This window comes from Lipotes vexillifer, unplaced genomic scaffold (assembly GCF_000442215.2).
Source record: "Lipotes vexillifer unplaced genomic scaffold, Lipotes_vexillifer_v1.1 scaffold537, whole genome shotgun sequence".
Lineage (NCBI taxonomy): Eukaryota > Metazoa > Chordata > Mammalia > Artiodactyla > Lipotidae > Lipotes > Lipotes vexillifer.
This window is the reverse complement of record NW_006776635.1, coordinates 691,966-705,360: the sequence shown is the minus strand read 5'-3', so window position 1 is coordinate 705,360 and position 13,395 is coordinate 691,966. Positions and strand designations below refer to the sequence as shown.

Sequence of the window (13,395 nt, the reverse complement as noted above, 5' to 3'; positions counted from 1 at the left end):
CATCTTTAATTCCTTTCTTCTGTCCTCTTTCCCTCCCTGTCTTTTCGCAGTAGCAAGGGGAGTAGTAGTACCATGTAGTAGATAGAAGCAACTTAACTTGTTTCTTTCAGACAATATTCCTAAGACTCTTTTCTGCTATTAAGGAAAATACTCATTGGTATAGTTTATTTTATTCTGGAGAAATTTTACTTTTATTAGCATACCATTTTTAGAGAGAAATTATATATATATATATATATATTTTTTTTTTTTTTTGGCCGTGCCGTGCAGCATGCGGGATCTAGTTCCCCAACCTGGGATTGAACCCATGCCCCTGGCATTGGGAGTGCAGAGTCTTAACCACTGGACCGCCAGGGAGGTCCCCAGTGAGAAATAGTTTTGAGTGACTCATGTAATCAGTAAACATTGATAGATGGCTACAGTTGTCACTCAGATGTGTGGCATGTAACTAGACTACAGGTGTCATATACTAGGATCTCCATCATAAAAGAGATTCAGTGGAAAGAGGAAACTCCTCTTGATTCTATGGAGTCAGAAACCCTCCACGGGGTGTTTCACGCGGTTTGAGGTGTGTGAGCTGGGCCTTGAAAAATGGATATAGGTAGCAGGGGATACTTCAGAAGGGAAGGAGAACATACGTAAAGATAGGAAAGCATATGGTGTTTGTAGTGAATTTTGACTGTCCTTTTGTATCCAGAGAATGGAATATGCCACAAGGAATAGTGGGGGAGGCAGGGAGCAGAGGAAGGCCGCCATATTCCTGAACTCTTTACGGCAACATATTATTTTTCTGGATCATTTTGCTTGTATAACTCACTTATTGTAGACCTTCTATATATAAAAACTTAATCATATCAACTTGCTTCACTTTAAATGTCAGCATACGTTTGCCTGCCGTTTTTGATATTCTGGGGTTGTATAAGATGTAATTATGGGAACAGTTTTTGCTGCTATTACTTTCACCAAAGAAAGCCTCTATGTAAGGATATTTGGCACTATGACTTGAGCAGCATTTCCTGACGTTTAAATCAGCATAAAGTAGACGTCGATCTGCAAACCCCAACCTGCTGTTTAGGACCCTTCTATAGTATAGTTATAACAATAGACTAACAGAATCCAAAATACTGGTACTTGTTTCCCTGAGTAGGCAAGGTGGATTGGATCTTATGAATACAGACTCAGTGCTTCAACTCTTGCTATTACAATTTTTGCTCCACCGTTCGAGTTGTCAGGCCCAGCTTATTGTTTTTCACCTCCTATGAGGAAACAGTTGAGGCCAGGACAGCAGGCAGAATGGCCACAGCAGGATATAAGCTAGAGATGAACCCCAAGGGAGAAGTGCGTGTAGCGTAATCCCTGAGTTATAAGATACTTAATTGATTGAATAACTGCTTTGGAAAAAGGTAACAACACTACCATGTGAAATGCCCCATCCATTGTAAGAAGCAGCTCATTTTTCAAAATGCTACAAATGAAAACAAAATCTGTCTTAGAATCAAGGGAAAAGGCAAATTAGACCTGTAAACTAGAGGCGAGGTGGAGGTCAGAGTCTAGGTAAGGTATCAGGCCAAACTACAAGCCCCAGAAATTGGAAGTCAACAAACCAAGCCAAGGGTCCAGGCTGGATGGGAGAGATAGAGCAGGAATTGAGGGGTCTGGGCACAGATTGGGATCAGGACGTCCTTTAGGGATTGGCTTGAGCTCAGTATCCCCAGGGAGAGGAGTCATACAAGGCTGCTAGGAATGCAGTCCCTTGTCTAGTCTAGCAGGATGGTGAGCAGGCAGTACCACATGCTTTGTCTTTGTCTGGCTTGGTGTGAGTGCACCCTTTGGGGCTTCACCGAGTGGTCAGGTGAGGGCTCAGGCTGTCTCTACAGGTTGAGCGTGTGTTTGTAGCCTTCAGGGAATGAAGCCGTTGTCGTTCCGGACGTGCAGGCTCAGCGGCCATGGCTCGCCGGCCCAGCTGCTCCGCGGCATGCGGGATCTTCCCGGACCGGGGCACGAACCTGTGTCCCCTGCATCGGCAGACGGACTCTCAACCACTGCGCCACCAGGGAAGCCCCTTTTCTCCCTTGATAGTCCTATGCAGTATCGCTTTTCTTTGTTATTCCCGCACTACATCTCAGATGTTACTGAGAAGCAGTCATATCTTTTGGGGGCACCTGCGTTTTTATGCAGCCCAATCTAAAAATCATCCTATTTTTGTTAAACGTTGAAAAGAATCACGTTAATTCCATCTGTGATATATTTATACTTTGTTTTAAAAAAATTCAAGACCATATACATTTAAAAATGATATTATGAGCACAAAAATAATATTGTGCAGCGAAGGACTTGTGTCTTATTTATTTACTAGGTAAGTAGACTTAGCACGATGCCTGGTACTCAGTAGACGCTTAGTAAATTTTGGTTGAATTAAACAGGGTGTTTGTAGTGTTTAAAGCATTATGTTTAAACATAATTTGTGCGTGCTGTTTGGTCTAAGACCTGTTCAAGAACATATGGTTATAAATAATAAATTAGTATTTGTTTTAGCAGAACCGTTAGGACTTAACTAAGCCTAATATTTGAATGCCATAGTTGATATCTTGATATTACAATCCTCAAAATCTTTCTCTGATAACCTTCCAAATACATAAAATGTTCTTAACGTCTGTGGGCAAAGGATTTAGAATGGGTCATCTCAAGTTCAAAGTATGCGGCCACAGTGTATGCTCATCAGCCAGGTGAGGAGCAGACACAATACAAATGTATTAGAAAAGTATGTTTCATTTATTTTAATACTCTCAGGGACAAAAATTTTTGTGAAATCTTGTGAATGTGCAGAAATGTTTTTTAAAATGCTTACATTGCAGTAGCGTGCAAAGTAACTTCTTTCTGATTCAATTTCTTAAATTGCTACATGATGAAGCACCCTCTCGTAGATAACGCTCAGAAATCAGCACTTAATATGGCAGTAATGGTTATTGCTGTCATTCTTTACATCTTTAAGAATAATTAAGCATTACTGCACAGGCATTATGAAGTTCTCCTATCACCATTAAGAGGATATTTGAGGTTTGATGTAATTTAGCAAATTACATTATATAGTAGTTAAGGTTTTTATGTAGTGAAGTAAAATGCGTAGTAGTTAAGCACACTTACCGTATAATGCATTGTACAGAGTTACATGTTCCAGCTGCTGCCAGCTTTGTTCCAGTGTCATTATTGCTTTGCAGGCTGACGTTCCTCAGGGAGTGATTCGAGTGCAAGCTCCCCATCTTTCGAAAGTTTCCATGGCAATACAGCTAACTGAAGAACTCAGAGCCAGTGATGTACTTGCCAGGTTTCTCAGCCAAGAAAGGTAGAGGCCTGTTTTGTTTTAATTATTCCATGGTATAATTCACTTGCTCTCTCTTTCCCCCCCCCCTTTTTTTTTTTTTTTAAACTATGGCTGGTGTGAGGGCTTAAAAATGTTGTCTTCCCGGCAGAAAACAAAAGCAGACTTAACAATTAGACTGTTGGAATGAGTTGAGTTCATTGGGTGTAGTTTGTGTTCAAAAGTGGAGCCTGTTTCGAACAGGAGGTCTGCACACTCCTTCGCTGTGCCTGCTGTGGGCTTGGTACATGACGCCACTCAATATTCTCTCCAGAATATGGTGATTGGAGGTTAATTACTGTGTGTAGGCTGTTAGGAAAATCACTAATTAGGATACAGTGGGATTAAAAAAAACAAAAGGTACAACTTCTTCTAGGAAATATAATGAATACAAGGAAATGCTTAAATTTGAAAACAGAAGGTATAAAGACTTGAGAGGGGACAGCCGGTCTCTGGAGCTCTGAAGTCAGTAGGACAAAGCACAGTATCCTCAGTAGGAACGACCAAGCCTTCCTCTCTGTGTGCAGCTGGTGGGGCAGGCGTAGTCCTCTGAAGGTCTTTGGCATCCCTCCCATGTACACTTTCAAAGACATTTTGCGGTATTTTTTCTTGAATTTTAGGGGTTCGAACAGGGTATAGGCATTTCAGTGTTCAAATTCTTATTTTTAGCTAAAATTATATTTTAATGCTTCCTCCCCTCATTTCTACTCATTGAAATAAACAAATCTAATCTTTTTTTTTTTCTTTTAAAGACAGGGACATCAGGGGTGTTGGCCTCTTAGCTTCTGTCTACTCTGTCTCCCATTGAATTTCATCTCCTCAGTCTAACATTCAACATTTCTGCCAGAACTTCTCCAATTTTAATACAGAACCACATGTATGTAATACGTGTCTGCTCTGTCTACGGCTCTCTGCTAGATGTTGGAAGGGTTATAAAAAATACTTTAAACTGTCTTCCCTCAGGGTTTGTAAATTGGGAGAAGAGATGAGCCCGTGCAGTTAACAGATGGTGATGAAATAAAAGAGTGTCTTAGTGCTAATTCTGGGCTTTCAGTAAGCCAGCATAAACTTCCCTCTCAACCAAGCTCTGAAGGAAGTATTATCTTACTTCTGTTATACTGATAAGAAAACCAAGACTTTGCAAGGTCATGCGTTACATAGGTGGTGGAGTAGAGCTGAGTTCTAAATCTGTGGTTTCTGTCCCCCAAGGAGGTCCTTTAACCCCTCTCCATACTGGCTCGAGCGCCTAGAGGCTATCATGAATCTGGGGGCCATTGGTGCAGAGTCTGGGACTAGGTGGACTTTGGGGGGATTAAAGTCCTGGGCCAGTTGGAATTTTGGGGGATTAAGTTCTGGGAGCAGTTGGAATGTCTTGGATGTCTTTGCTCCCTAAAAGTTCTCTCCACTTCAGGGGAGTCAGTCCACTTCCTCTCTACTACCTGTGGTGACCAAGAAGATGCCATTCTTCCCACCGTGGATGACTTCCCACCCTCTCCCAAAGGGTGTACTTGAAGATCTGGCCAGACTTCAGATATAAGCAGCTCTTCCAGGCTAGACATGGTTTAATTTACACAGCGTTTACTTGCACGACCCAAGTGCTCAATTTAATCTGAACTTGTGTTCCTCTACTTGTAGATGATACAGGGTGTGACTCTGAAGTTGTATGATATATTCTACTCTGACTTCAATATTTAGGATAGAGTAGGATAATAGTAGGCATACTCTTATAAGAAAGCACCAGTTTTGTGACAGTTGTCATTTGCATATTTGGATTTTCTGCTTGTGGTGCTTTGCTACCCCCTTAAGTGGAATCCCTTCTTCTGCCTCCCCGCTTCTTGCCATCCTGCTTCACCCAGAGGGAAGTCTGGTAAGCATCTTGGTCCATTTGCCCTTTCCCCCCCCCGCCAGTCTTCAACCCTTTCCCTTATGCTTGGGGATGCCGGAAGCAGATGATCTGGATCCAAATACCAGCTTTTCCTGAATCATCTTAGGCTAGTTTTTATAATCTCTATAAGTCTCAGATTCCTCATTGTAGAAGTAGGCCTCATTAGAAGGCCTACATTATAGCCTTGTGATAATTAACTGGGAAAAAGACCATGAAGCACATAGCATTATCTGTCTGGGCCATCTAATAAGTGAAATTCTCAGTAAGTGTTTATATGTATCTTCTTTCACCACTTTCCCCTCCTCCCACTTGCATCGCACTTGTATAGTGACAGTGGGACACCTTACTTCCCTCCATCCTTTTCTTCCCCTTCTTTCTCTGCTGAAGCCAAGAACACATGAATGACATAAAATAAGTGCCCAGTGCGTTCACCAGTCTTTGATAACGACTGTTGTCTTTTCTGTATGGATTTGTTGATTAGTATTAAGTGAAAGCTCATGTGTACCAGGAAATCCAGTTCAGGTTTCTTTAAAGTGGAATAAGAACATAGATACTCAAGAAGCCAAATCTGAGAACAATATCTGACTAGGATTTTTTTTTAGTCTGCCAAAACATTCCACTTGGTTTTCATGAAATAATGACTCTTTTTATACTCATAGTTTATTGGGTTATGTATTATATTAAAAATGAAAATATAATTATTACATTATTTAATTTCAAAAATAAGCATACGCCAGTTTGAAAACGAAGTGAATCGTCTCTTGGTCAGGATACAGCTTAGCAGGGCAGATCTTAAGCATGAGGACTCCCATAGCCCTGAGCAGTCAGTGTGTCATGGACAGCAGAGTAGATGGAGCTGGATAACCAGATGAACCATTAAGTGGTTGGTTAGGAAGGCCTCTACGTACTCTTTTTTTCTAACGGTTTGGATAAAAGTCAGACCTGGTTTTCTCTTCTCAGTTCCAGGGAGTGTGTCCTCAGGGTCTTTTGTCAGTGGTTCACAAATCTTTCTGAGCATCAGAGTCCCACCAGAGAGCGTTTAAAAACCACATTCTCGGGCTTCATGTAGACATATTAAATCAGAGTTTCTAGAGCCCTGGATCTGATTTTTAGCAGGTTTCCCAGATATAGAGATTTTTGAAAACCATTGAATTTTACCCATTTTTATTGTTTGAACCTAATGTTCTGGAGAGTTTATTCTTTGAAGAGTATAAACCTGTACGTGCATCCTACTTGTAAGTCTTCATAATGAGTATTTGCTTCTGTTTTGTGTGTATGTACCTCCCGTATTTGGACGGTCAGCACAGGGAGGTTTATGAACCATGTCCTAGTCTTTATATTCATCTTGCAGACTATTAGAGTGGTCAGCACAGCAAACCCGTGATAAATACCTATTGAATAAATACAATGTGAAGACTAAGGTGGAAACGTTACTTCTTAGAGTTTTATGAGGACCTTTTTGGCCCCTATGCAAAATAGATGACCATATTAATAATTTTATTGGCAGCTAAAATGTTGTTACTTTTCTTTTTAACTTTACAAATTTAGATACTGATTTATTATTTCACCTTCAGATGTACAATTCCATTTGTTTATTTTAATTTACAGGCGTGACATTTTTATTACCTATTCAGCACATTTAACAGGTGGGAAAGTACAAACGTGTAGATAATTACAGTATGTCTAAGTTATGAATTTTCCATACAAGCTAGAATTCCCCAAGGACATTAAAGTGATTTACTTGCAAGCTGTCTGATGATGCAACTAATCAGTTTGTTTTATCCCTAGTAGTGGGGTTGCCCAGACTCTCAAGAATGGGGAAGTTTTTTTGTATGAAATTGGAGGAAATATTGGTAAGCGCTTTTTTGTTGTTGCTATTTATTTATTTATTTATTATTTTATTATTTTCGGCTGCATTGGGTCTTCGTTGCTATGCACGGGCTTTCTCTAGTTGCAGCGAGCAGGGGCTACTCTTCGTTGCGGTGCGCCGGCTTCTCTTGTTGTGGAGCATGCGCTCTAGGTGCCTGGGCTTCGGTAGTTGCAGCATGTGGGCTCAGTAGTTGCCGCACGCAGGCCCTAAAGCTCATGGGCTTCAGTAGCTGTGGTGCATGGGCTTAGTTGCTCCGCGGCGTGTGGGATCTTTCTGGACCAGGGATTGAACCTGTGTCCCCTGCACTGGCAGGTGGATTCTTAACCACTGCACCACCAGGGAAGTCCCTGTAAGCACATTTTTTAAATCTTGCATTCCATATGCTGATTTGACACTGCCAGTGGTTATTATTTATGTCTTTGGGAGAGAAAAAGAAATGAGAAGTAAAATATAGCAAGCTGTAGATAGTTGATGAATATTGTGGATTTTTTTTTTTAGTGGTCTCACCTTTCTGTTCTGGCTCTTTAGAGCTTTGTACAAATGCCCATCTATGTGGAACCTGAGCCAAAGGCAGGTTCCCTGAAATAGGAATAACTTCTAAAATGGTTAATGCAGTTTTTCAAAACTTTTTTCTTTTTTATACACTGATGGCACATCTTAATAAAGGAAGTAATTGAGCTCATTTAAGACCAAGATGACACTTTTATTATGGTACAGTACTAGATATATTTAGCGAAAGCAGAAGTTATTTTTGCCATTGTTGATTGCCTACTAAAAATATACATATGCATACATAAACATATTGTTAGCTTATGAAATAGAAATAAGATAAATGGATTAGTTTTGACCATGTCTCATATTTTATTTTCCCACGTGTAATTATCAGTGGGTTGTACTCATCTTCTTATTAAAATTCAAAATAAACATTTTCTCTTATTTTGACCTTTAAAAAGGTAAGAGTGACATTATCAACAAATAAATGAAATGGTGTTTAATTCAAAAGAGTAATTGAAAATATTTTAAGATAAGTTTTTAGAATTTTTTTCTGGGACTTAAAAATTTTAGTAAATATTGAAAGTTGAATACAAGAAGGTGAAGACTCCTAAAAATTTAAATAAACCACAACTCCGCTGGAACTCTGTATTGTTACCTGTATTAATCAAGATTATTAGAAAAAAAAGGTTAAGTATTAGTATATTTGATTTTGCATTTTGCCATTAGATATTGGGAATTAAGCATGGTTTCTTACTTAGGTCAATTCAAAACTGTTGCCACTCTTAATAAAGGTGAATAAGCTTTTAAGGAACCATTTAAAAGCCCATCACAGAATTTTCAACTTCCTAAATTAATTTGAAACCTGCACATTTAGAGAACTACTCAATCGACTTTTCCAATATTTGGCCAAGCCTTATAATATTATGGGAGACGGGAAAAAATGAGAACTATTTCGAAGCGTAAGACTTGAGTTAAACCACTAGGCTTAAAGTTAAAATGGCATCCCTATCTCCCCACTGTATTAAACTGATGCAACATCTCTCTACTAGGGGAACGCTGCCTCGATGACGACACTTACATGAAGGATTTATATCAGCTCAACCCCAATGCTGAATGGGTTATAAAGTCAAAGCCATCATAGAAGTCTTAACGCTGCAAATAACCGCAAGGACTCCTTTAGTCATATTTGCTGGGTCAAGAGTGTAAATAAAAGAAACAGTGGGACACTTTTATTATTCAAATGTACCTGACTCTTGAATAGTGGTGACACACTCAAGCTTTAAAAAGTTATAGATTTGTGCTGCTGCCAGATTATGTTAATTATTATTATTCATATTATTATTAGAAAACATCTCTGGAGTGAGAAGAAAGGGGCTTATGTAGCTTGGAGGCTATTTTCATACACTCTGTGGAATGTGTCCAGAAGTGACATCATCTTTTTTAAATGTGAAAGTATGCTCTCTTCCCTCTCTTTTTTTCTCCTAAAATAATACATACAGTAATATATGCTTTTTCACCTTTCTCTCCTCCTGACATCTGCCCTCCCCCAAATGGTTTTACTTTTCAACCAAAAAGGTAACAAATACCAGGTATGGCAAGTTGTAAAGGCAGTACCTCTTAAACCAGACTGAATTCAACAGTATTCCTGTCTCTATTGAAAGTTAATATTTATCTCTTTGAATCATTTGTTCAAACAATAGCATCCCACTTCTTCCTGCTGTATCACATGAAGTGATTTGCATTTTTTTTCCAGTTTATCTGACATATGTGCACAGAACTGTATCCACTATCAAGAAAATAGAACTGTCAGAAACTGCCAATTATTACTGCACCATTTAAGACTTACATACTCAGAATAAATAAATATCCACGTGGAATAACTGGATTATGGATAACAAGAGAGTGAAAGCCAGATCACTTCACGTATGCTGTAGTCTTCTAAATGAAACTTAAAAAGTCATAGCTGGCTTTACCTGTTGTCATATTAACAGTACAAATATGCATGATTGTATGATCCAGTAATTGTTGAGAATGTATTCTGCTGAAAGAGGATTTTTTTTTTTTTTTTTTTTTTTTTTACTCATAAATAAGTCAACAGTAAGAGTTATTCTTCTGGGTATGACACAGTCTTATGAACAAGCTTTTGTTTGTGTCCTTATTTTAAATAATCAGAGCAAATTTATTAAAATGCGGTGGAAAGGACTATTCCCAGGGATTTTAATGCACAAACCATATTGTGAAAAGAGATGAGCCTCTGTACTGTAAATAAGAGGAATGAAGTGAGAGAGAAATGTTCAGTATTTTTTGAGTTTAGAGTGTAGTAAATAAAAGGTGATGTAAATAAATATTGCACAACTGTGTTTATGATACTTTTATTAGGACTTTAGGAAAAATTGCACATTCTCAGAAGCTCTTGATGTCACTCTAATTAGGAGGGAAAAATGCTGCTAATGAGAACAGTCGCAAATTTTAATTATAAGAGCAGCCTGTGGATATGATCACTTAAATATCTTTGTGGTGATTTGTGCCATTGCTTTTTATTTAAAAAATTTTTATAATTAAATGCATTTTTCTAAATTATCTTCTCTTGGAATTATTACTTTTAACCCTATCCGTTCATGAGTATAATAATGGACCATTTTTGTTTTCGTTGAAAGCCATTTCTACTTTTACTGTTCCTATTTATTGTTCCTGTGTAATTTTTAAAGTGGGAAGACACGTGGGAGATTTAAACTTGTTTCCTTTCTTTTTTTTTTCCTTATGCAAATTTCTGTTCTTTAGGATTTTTCAAAACACACTGTATTCTATTTCTGATTTTGACAGTATATATTAATTTCTCAGTAAAATGTTTTATTAATATTTTCATTTAATGAAGACAGTTAACAATATAAAAGCAAAATCAAGTGCTTTAAGTATTTTAGGGGTGCCCAACTTAAATAAAAGACGAGGGTGAATATGATTTAGATAAATGGCTGTCTAAAGCATGTGTCAACTAATTGTCACCACATTTACTACTCACGGCAGGGAGTGGGGAGACACAAGAGGCTTTTGATAATGAAAAAGTAGCAGATCTTGGTAAATAAACATGAAAACACCACTTTATTTGAGTCCTTCTTAGAACTCATGACCTGCGTTCATTGACACTGAACAGTAAGTACTGCATTTAAATAACCAAGAAAAATGTCTATCTACCCTTATAAAAGAGGAGAAACTTACAGTGTATAGTCCTAAATATAAATGCCCTTGCATTTTCCCAAATGCCTTTTCTGTAATTTTTTTTCTAGTGAAGTTTAAATCTCTGGGTAGATTAGTTTTTATTCGTTTGTATGTAGGGGAAAATAAAAACAACAAATATATTTGCTTTGCCTCTCAAATATCCTAATTCTTAAGTTGCTGGTGAAAAACAGAAAGCTGGTATTTATAGAAAACTGGTTGCCCTGTTAATATTTTGGAAGTGCTTCCTCTTTTCTGAAGGGGGTTATTATGAGTCTTTACAGTTGCACAATATTTGCTTACTGCTGCTATAGAATTCAGTGTAAACTCCTTGCTAGCACTCTTTGGGAAAAGCAGTTTATTTTCCTGACTTTATGGGATTTTTCATTACTATGTTTTCCTACTTTTCAGATTAGACTGGTTTGTACTTTCTTCCTCACTGTCCTGATTTCTCACCTATTGATCAGTAGGTGGCACTATTGGTCAGGAATTCCTTCGCAGCTAAACTTGGAAGTTTTGAAAGAGAACCTGAGTTCAGAGTATGCGGTTAAGACTCAGTGCCAGGCATCTGCAAGACAATTAGGTAAGAACAGCATGGATCTCTCTCAGATCACTGATTGTGAAAATTGTAAATAATAATTCCAAGGTTTCTTTGTTCAGTCTGTTAGTCTGCTTTTATCCTTAACTTGTTGAGTGGAGAGGGAGGGTGGGACGAGGGTGTTCTGAGTCACAAACGTTTTTTTAAATTAATTAATTAATTTTTGGCTACATTGGGTCTTCGTTGCTGCACGGGCTTTCTCTAGTTGCAGCGAACGGAGGTTACTTTTCGTTGCACGGGCTTCTCATTGCAGTGGCTTCTCTTGTTGCGGATCACCGGCTCTAGGCACACGGGCTTCAGTAGTTGTGGAGCGTGGGCTCAGTAGTTGTGGTGCACGGGCCTAGTTGCTCTGAGGCATGTGGGAACTTCCCGGACCAGGGCTCAAACCCGTGTCCCCTACATTGGCGGGCAGATTCTTAACCACTGCACCACCAGGGAAGTCCCACACAATTCAATGTTTTGGCAATGTCTATTTCAAGCAGAAGGATCATGATAAGAGGAAGACAGTGAACCAGGAAATTAAAAAGAGAGATGTCTAAGAGGACATAATAACCTCTGTCTTTAGTGTATATGTGCTTGTTTCTTCATTCAACAAATATTTATTGGGTACCTACATGTATGTGCCAGGCAGGCTCTACCCTTGAGGTACATCAGTGAGGAAAAGAGCTCTGCTCTTACATTCCAGTGGAGGGAGACAAATAATAAAATGAATTAATAAGTACAGTCAGCCCTCCATATCCAGAGGTTTCAAGGATCAAAAATATTTGGATGTTTTCATGAATCCTCTAGATGTTTGAGTCAGGAGAAGGCAGGGAGGCAACTACGAGAAATCTGCCTTTTATTCAGCATCTGAGGACTGCAGCTGCAGAGGGAAATTACTCAGTAAGGCAGAGGGGGCGTGTCCTGGCTTAGTAATAAAACAGTTTAGTAGTAAAGGCTCAGATATTCCATACATAAAATACTCCAAGCAAGGTTAATGGGCAAGTGTAGACTCATTCAGCAGTGGACTGTGACTCAGAGCTACAGGATGAAGATTTGATCCAAATGAGAACAGAGTCAGTTATTACAGGTATGAAAGCCTCAAGAAATTATCTTTTTGCAAAAGAAATAGTAAATGATTTAACAGTCCCCATATATGTTAATGTTGCAAATGTATTTGTATCATAATATGTAACATAATTGTGTAACAAAAATATCTACAATAAATCTTTCAGTATTAAACAAATATGTATTTGGAAAAAAGAAGAATCCAGAAGTTCCAAAAAACAAAATAAATTTGCACACTCTGGCAACTATTTACATAGCATTTTTATTGTAGTAGGCATTTTAAGTAATCTGGAGATGATTCAAAGTATATGGGAGGATGTGCATAGGTTATATGCAAATACTGCACCATTTTATATAAGGTACTTGAGCATCCATGGGTTTTGGTATCTGCCAGGGTCCTGGAACCAATCCCCCACTGATACAAAGGGATGACTGTAAATAAAATTATATGGTATGTTGAAAGGATGGAAATAGAGTAGAGACAGAAAAAGGATGAGCAGGGAATGTGACAAATAATGGAGGGATAGGCTCATTCCAGTAGTAAACAGGGGGTCTCACTGAACATCTAAAAACTGAGCAAAGACTTGAAGGAGGTAAGGAACTTGCCACATGGATTTCTGGAAGAAAGCATTCCAGACAGGGTATAACCAGAACAAGGACCCAAAGGCAGAAGCGTGCCTGGCTCACCAAAGATTAGCAAGGATGCCATCATGGCCGGAGTGGAGTGAGAGCCTGTGAAAGTAATGGATGAGGTCAGAGAGGGAACACCAGGGTGAGCGTGGGCGTGAGACCATGGAGGGCCTTGTATCAGGGTGACCATAATTTATTCAAATTAAAACATTTTTGAGAGTGAAACAGGGCACTGTTGGTGAGGGCAGTAGCTGTGGAGTGTTGAGAAGTGATCAGATTCTGCATACATATATATATAT

General features: G+C 38.7%; 1 protein-coding gene across 1 annotated transcript in view; it reads left to right on the top strand.

Annotated features, from left to right (window-relative positions):
• The window catches only part of ARHGAP18 (Rho GTPase activating protein 18), a 131,887-nt gene extending 123,138 nt beyond the window's left edge, over window positions 1-8,749 (top strand). Inside the window, exons 13-15 of the mRNA XM_007450525.1 lie at window positions 3,219-3,343; window positions 7,035-7,096; window positions 8,658-8,749. Coding sequence (XP_007450587.1) covers window positions 3,219-3,343; window positions 7,035-7,096; window positions 8,658-8,749 — 279 coding nt within the window. The remainder of the gene's footprint in view (window positions 1-3,218; window positions 3,344-7,034; window positions 7,097-8,657) is intronic.
• Window positions 8,750-13,395: the final 4,646 nt, after the last annotated feature.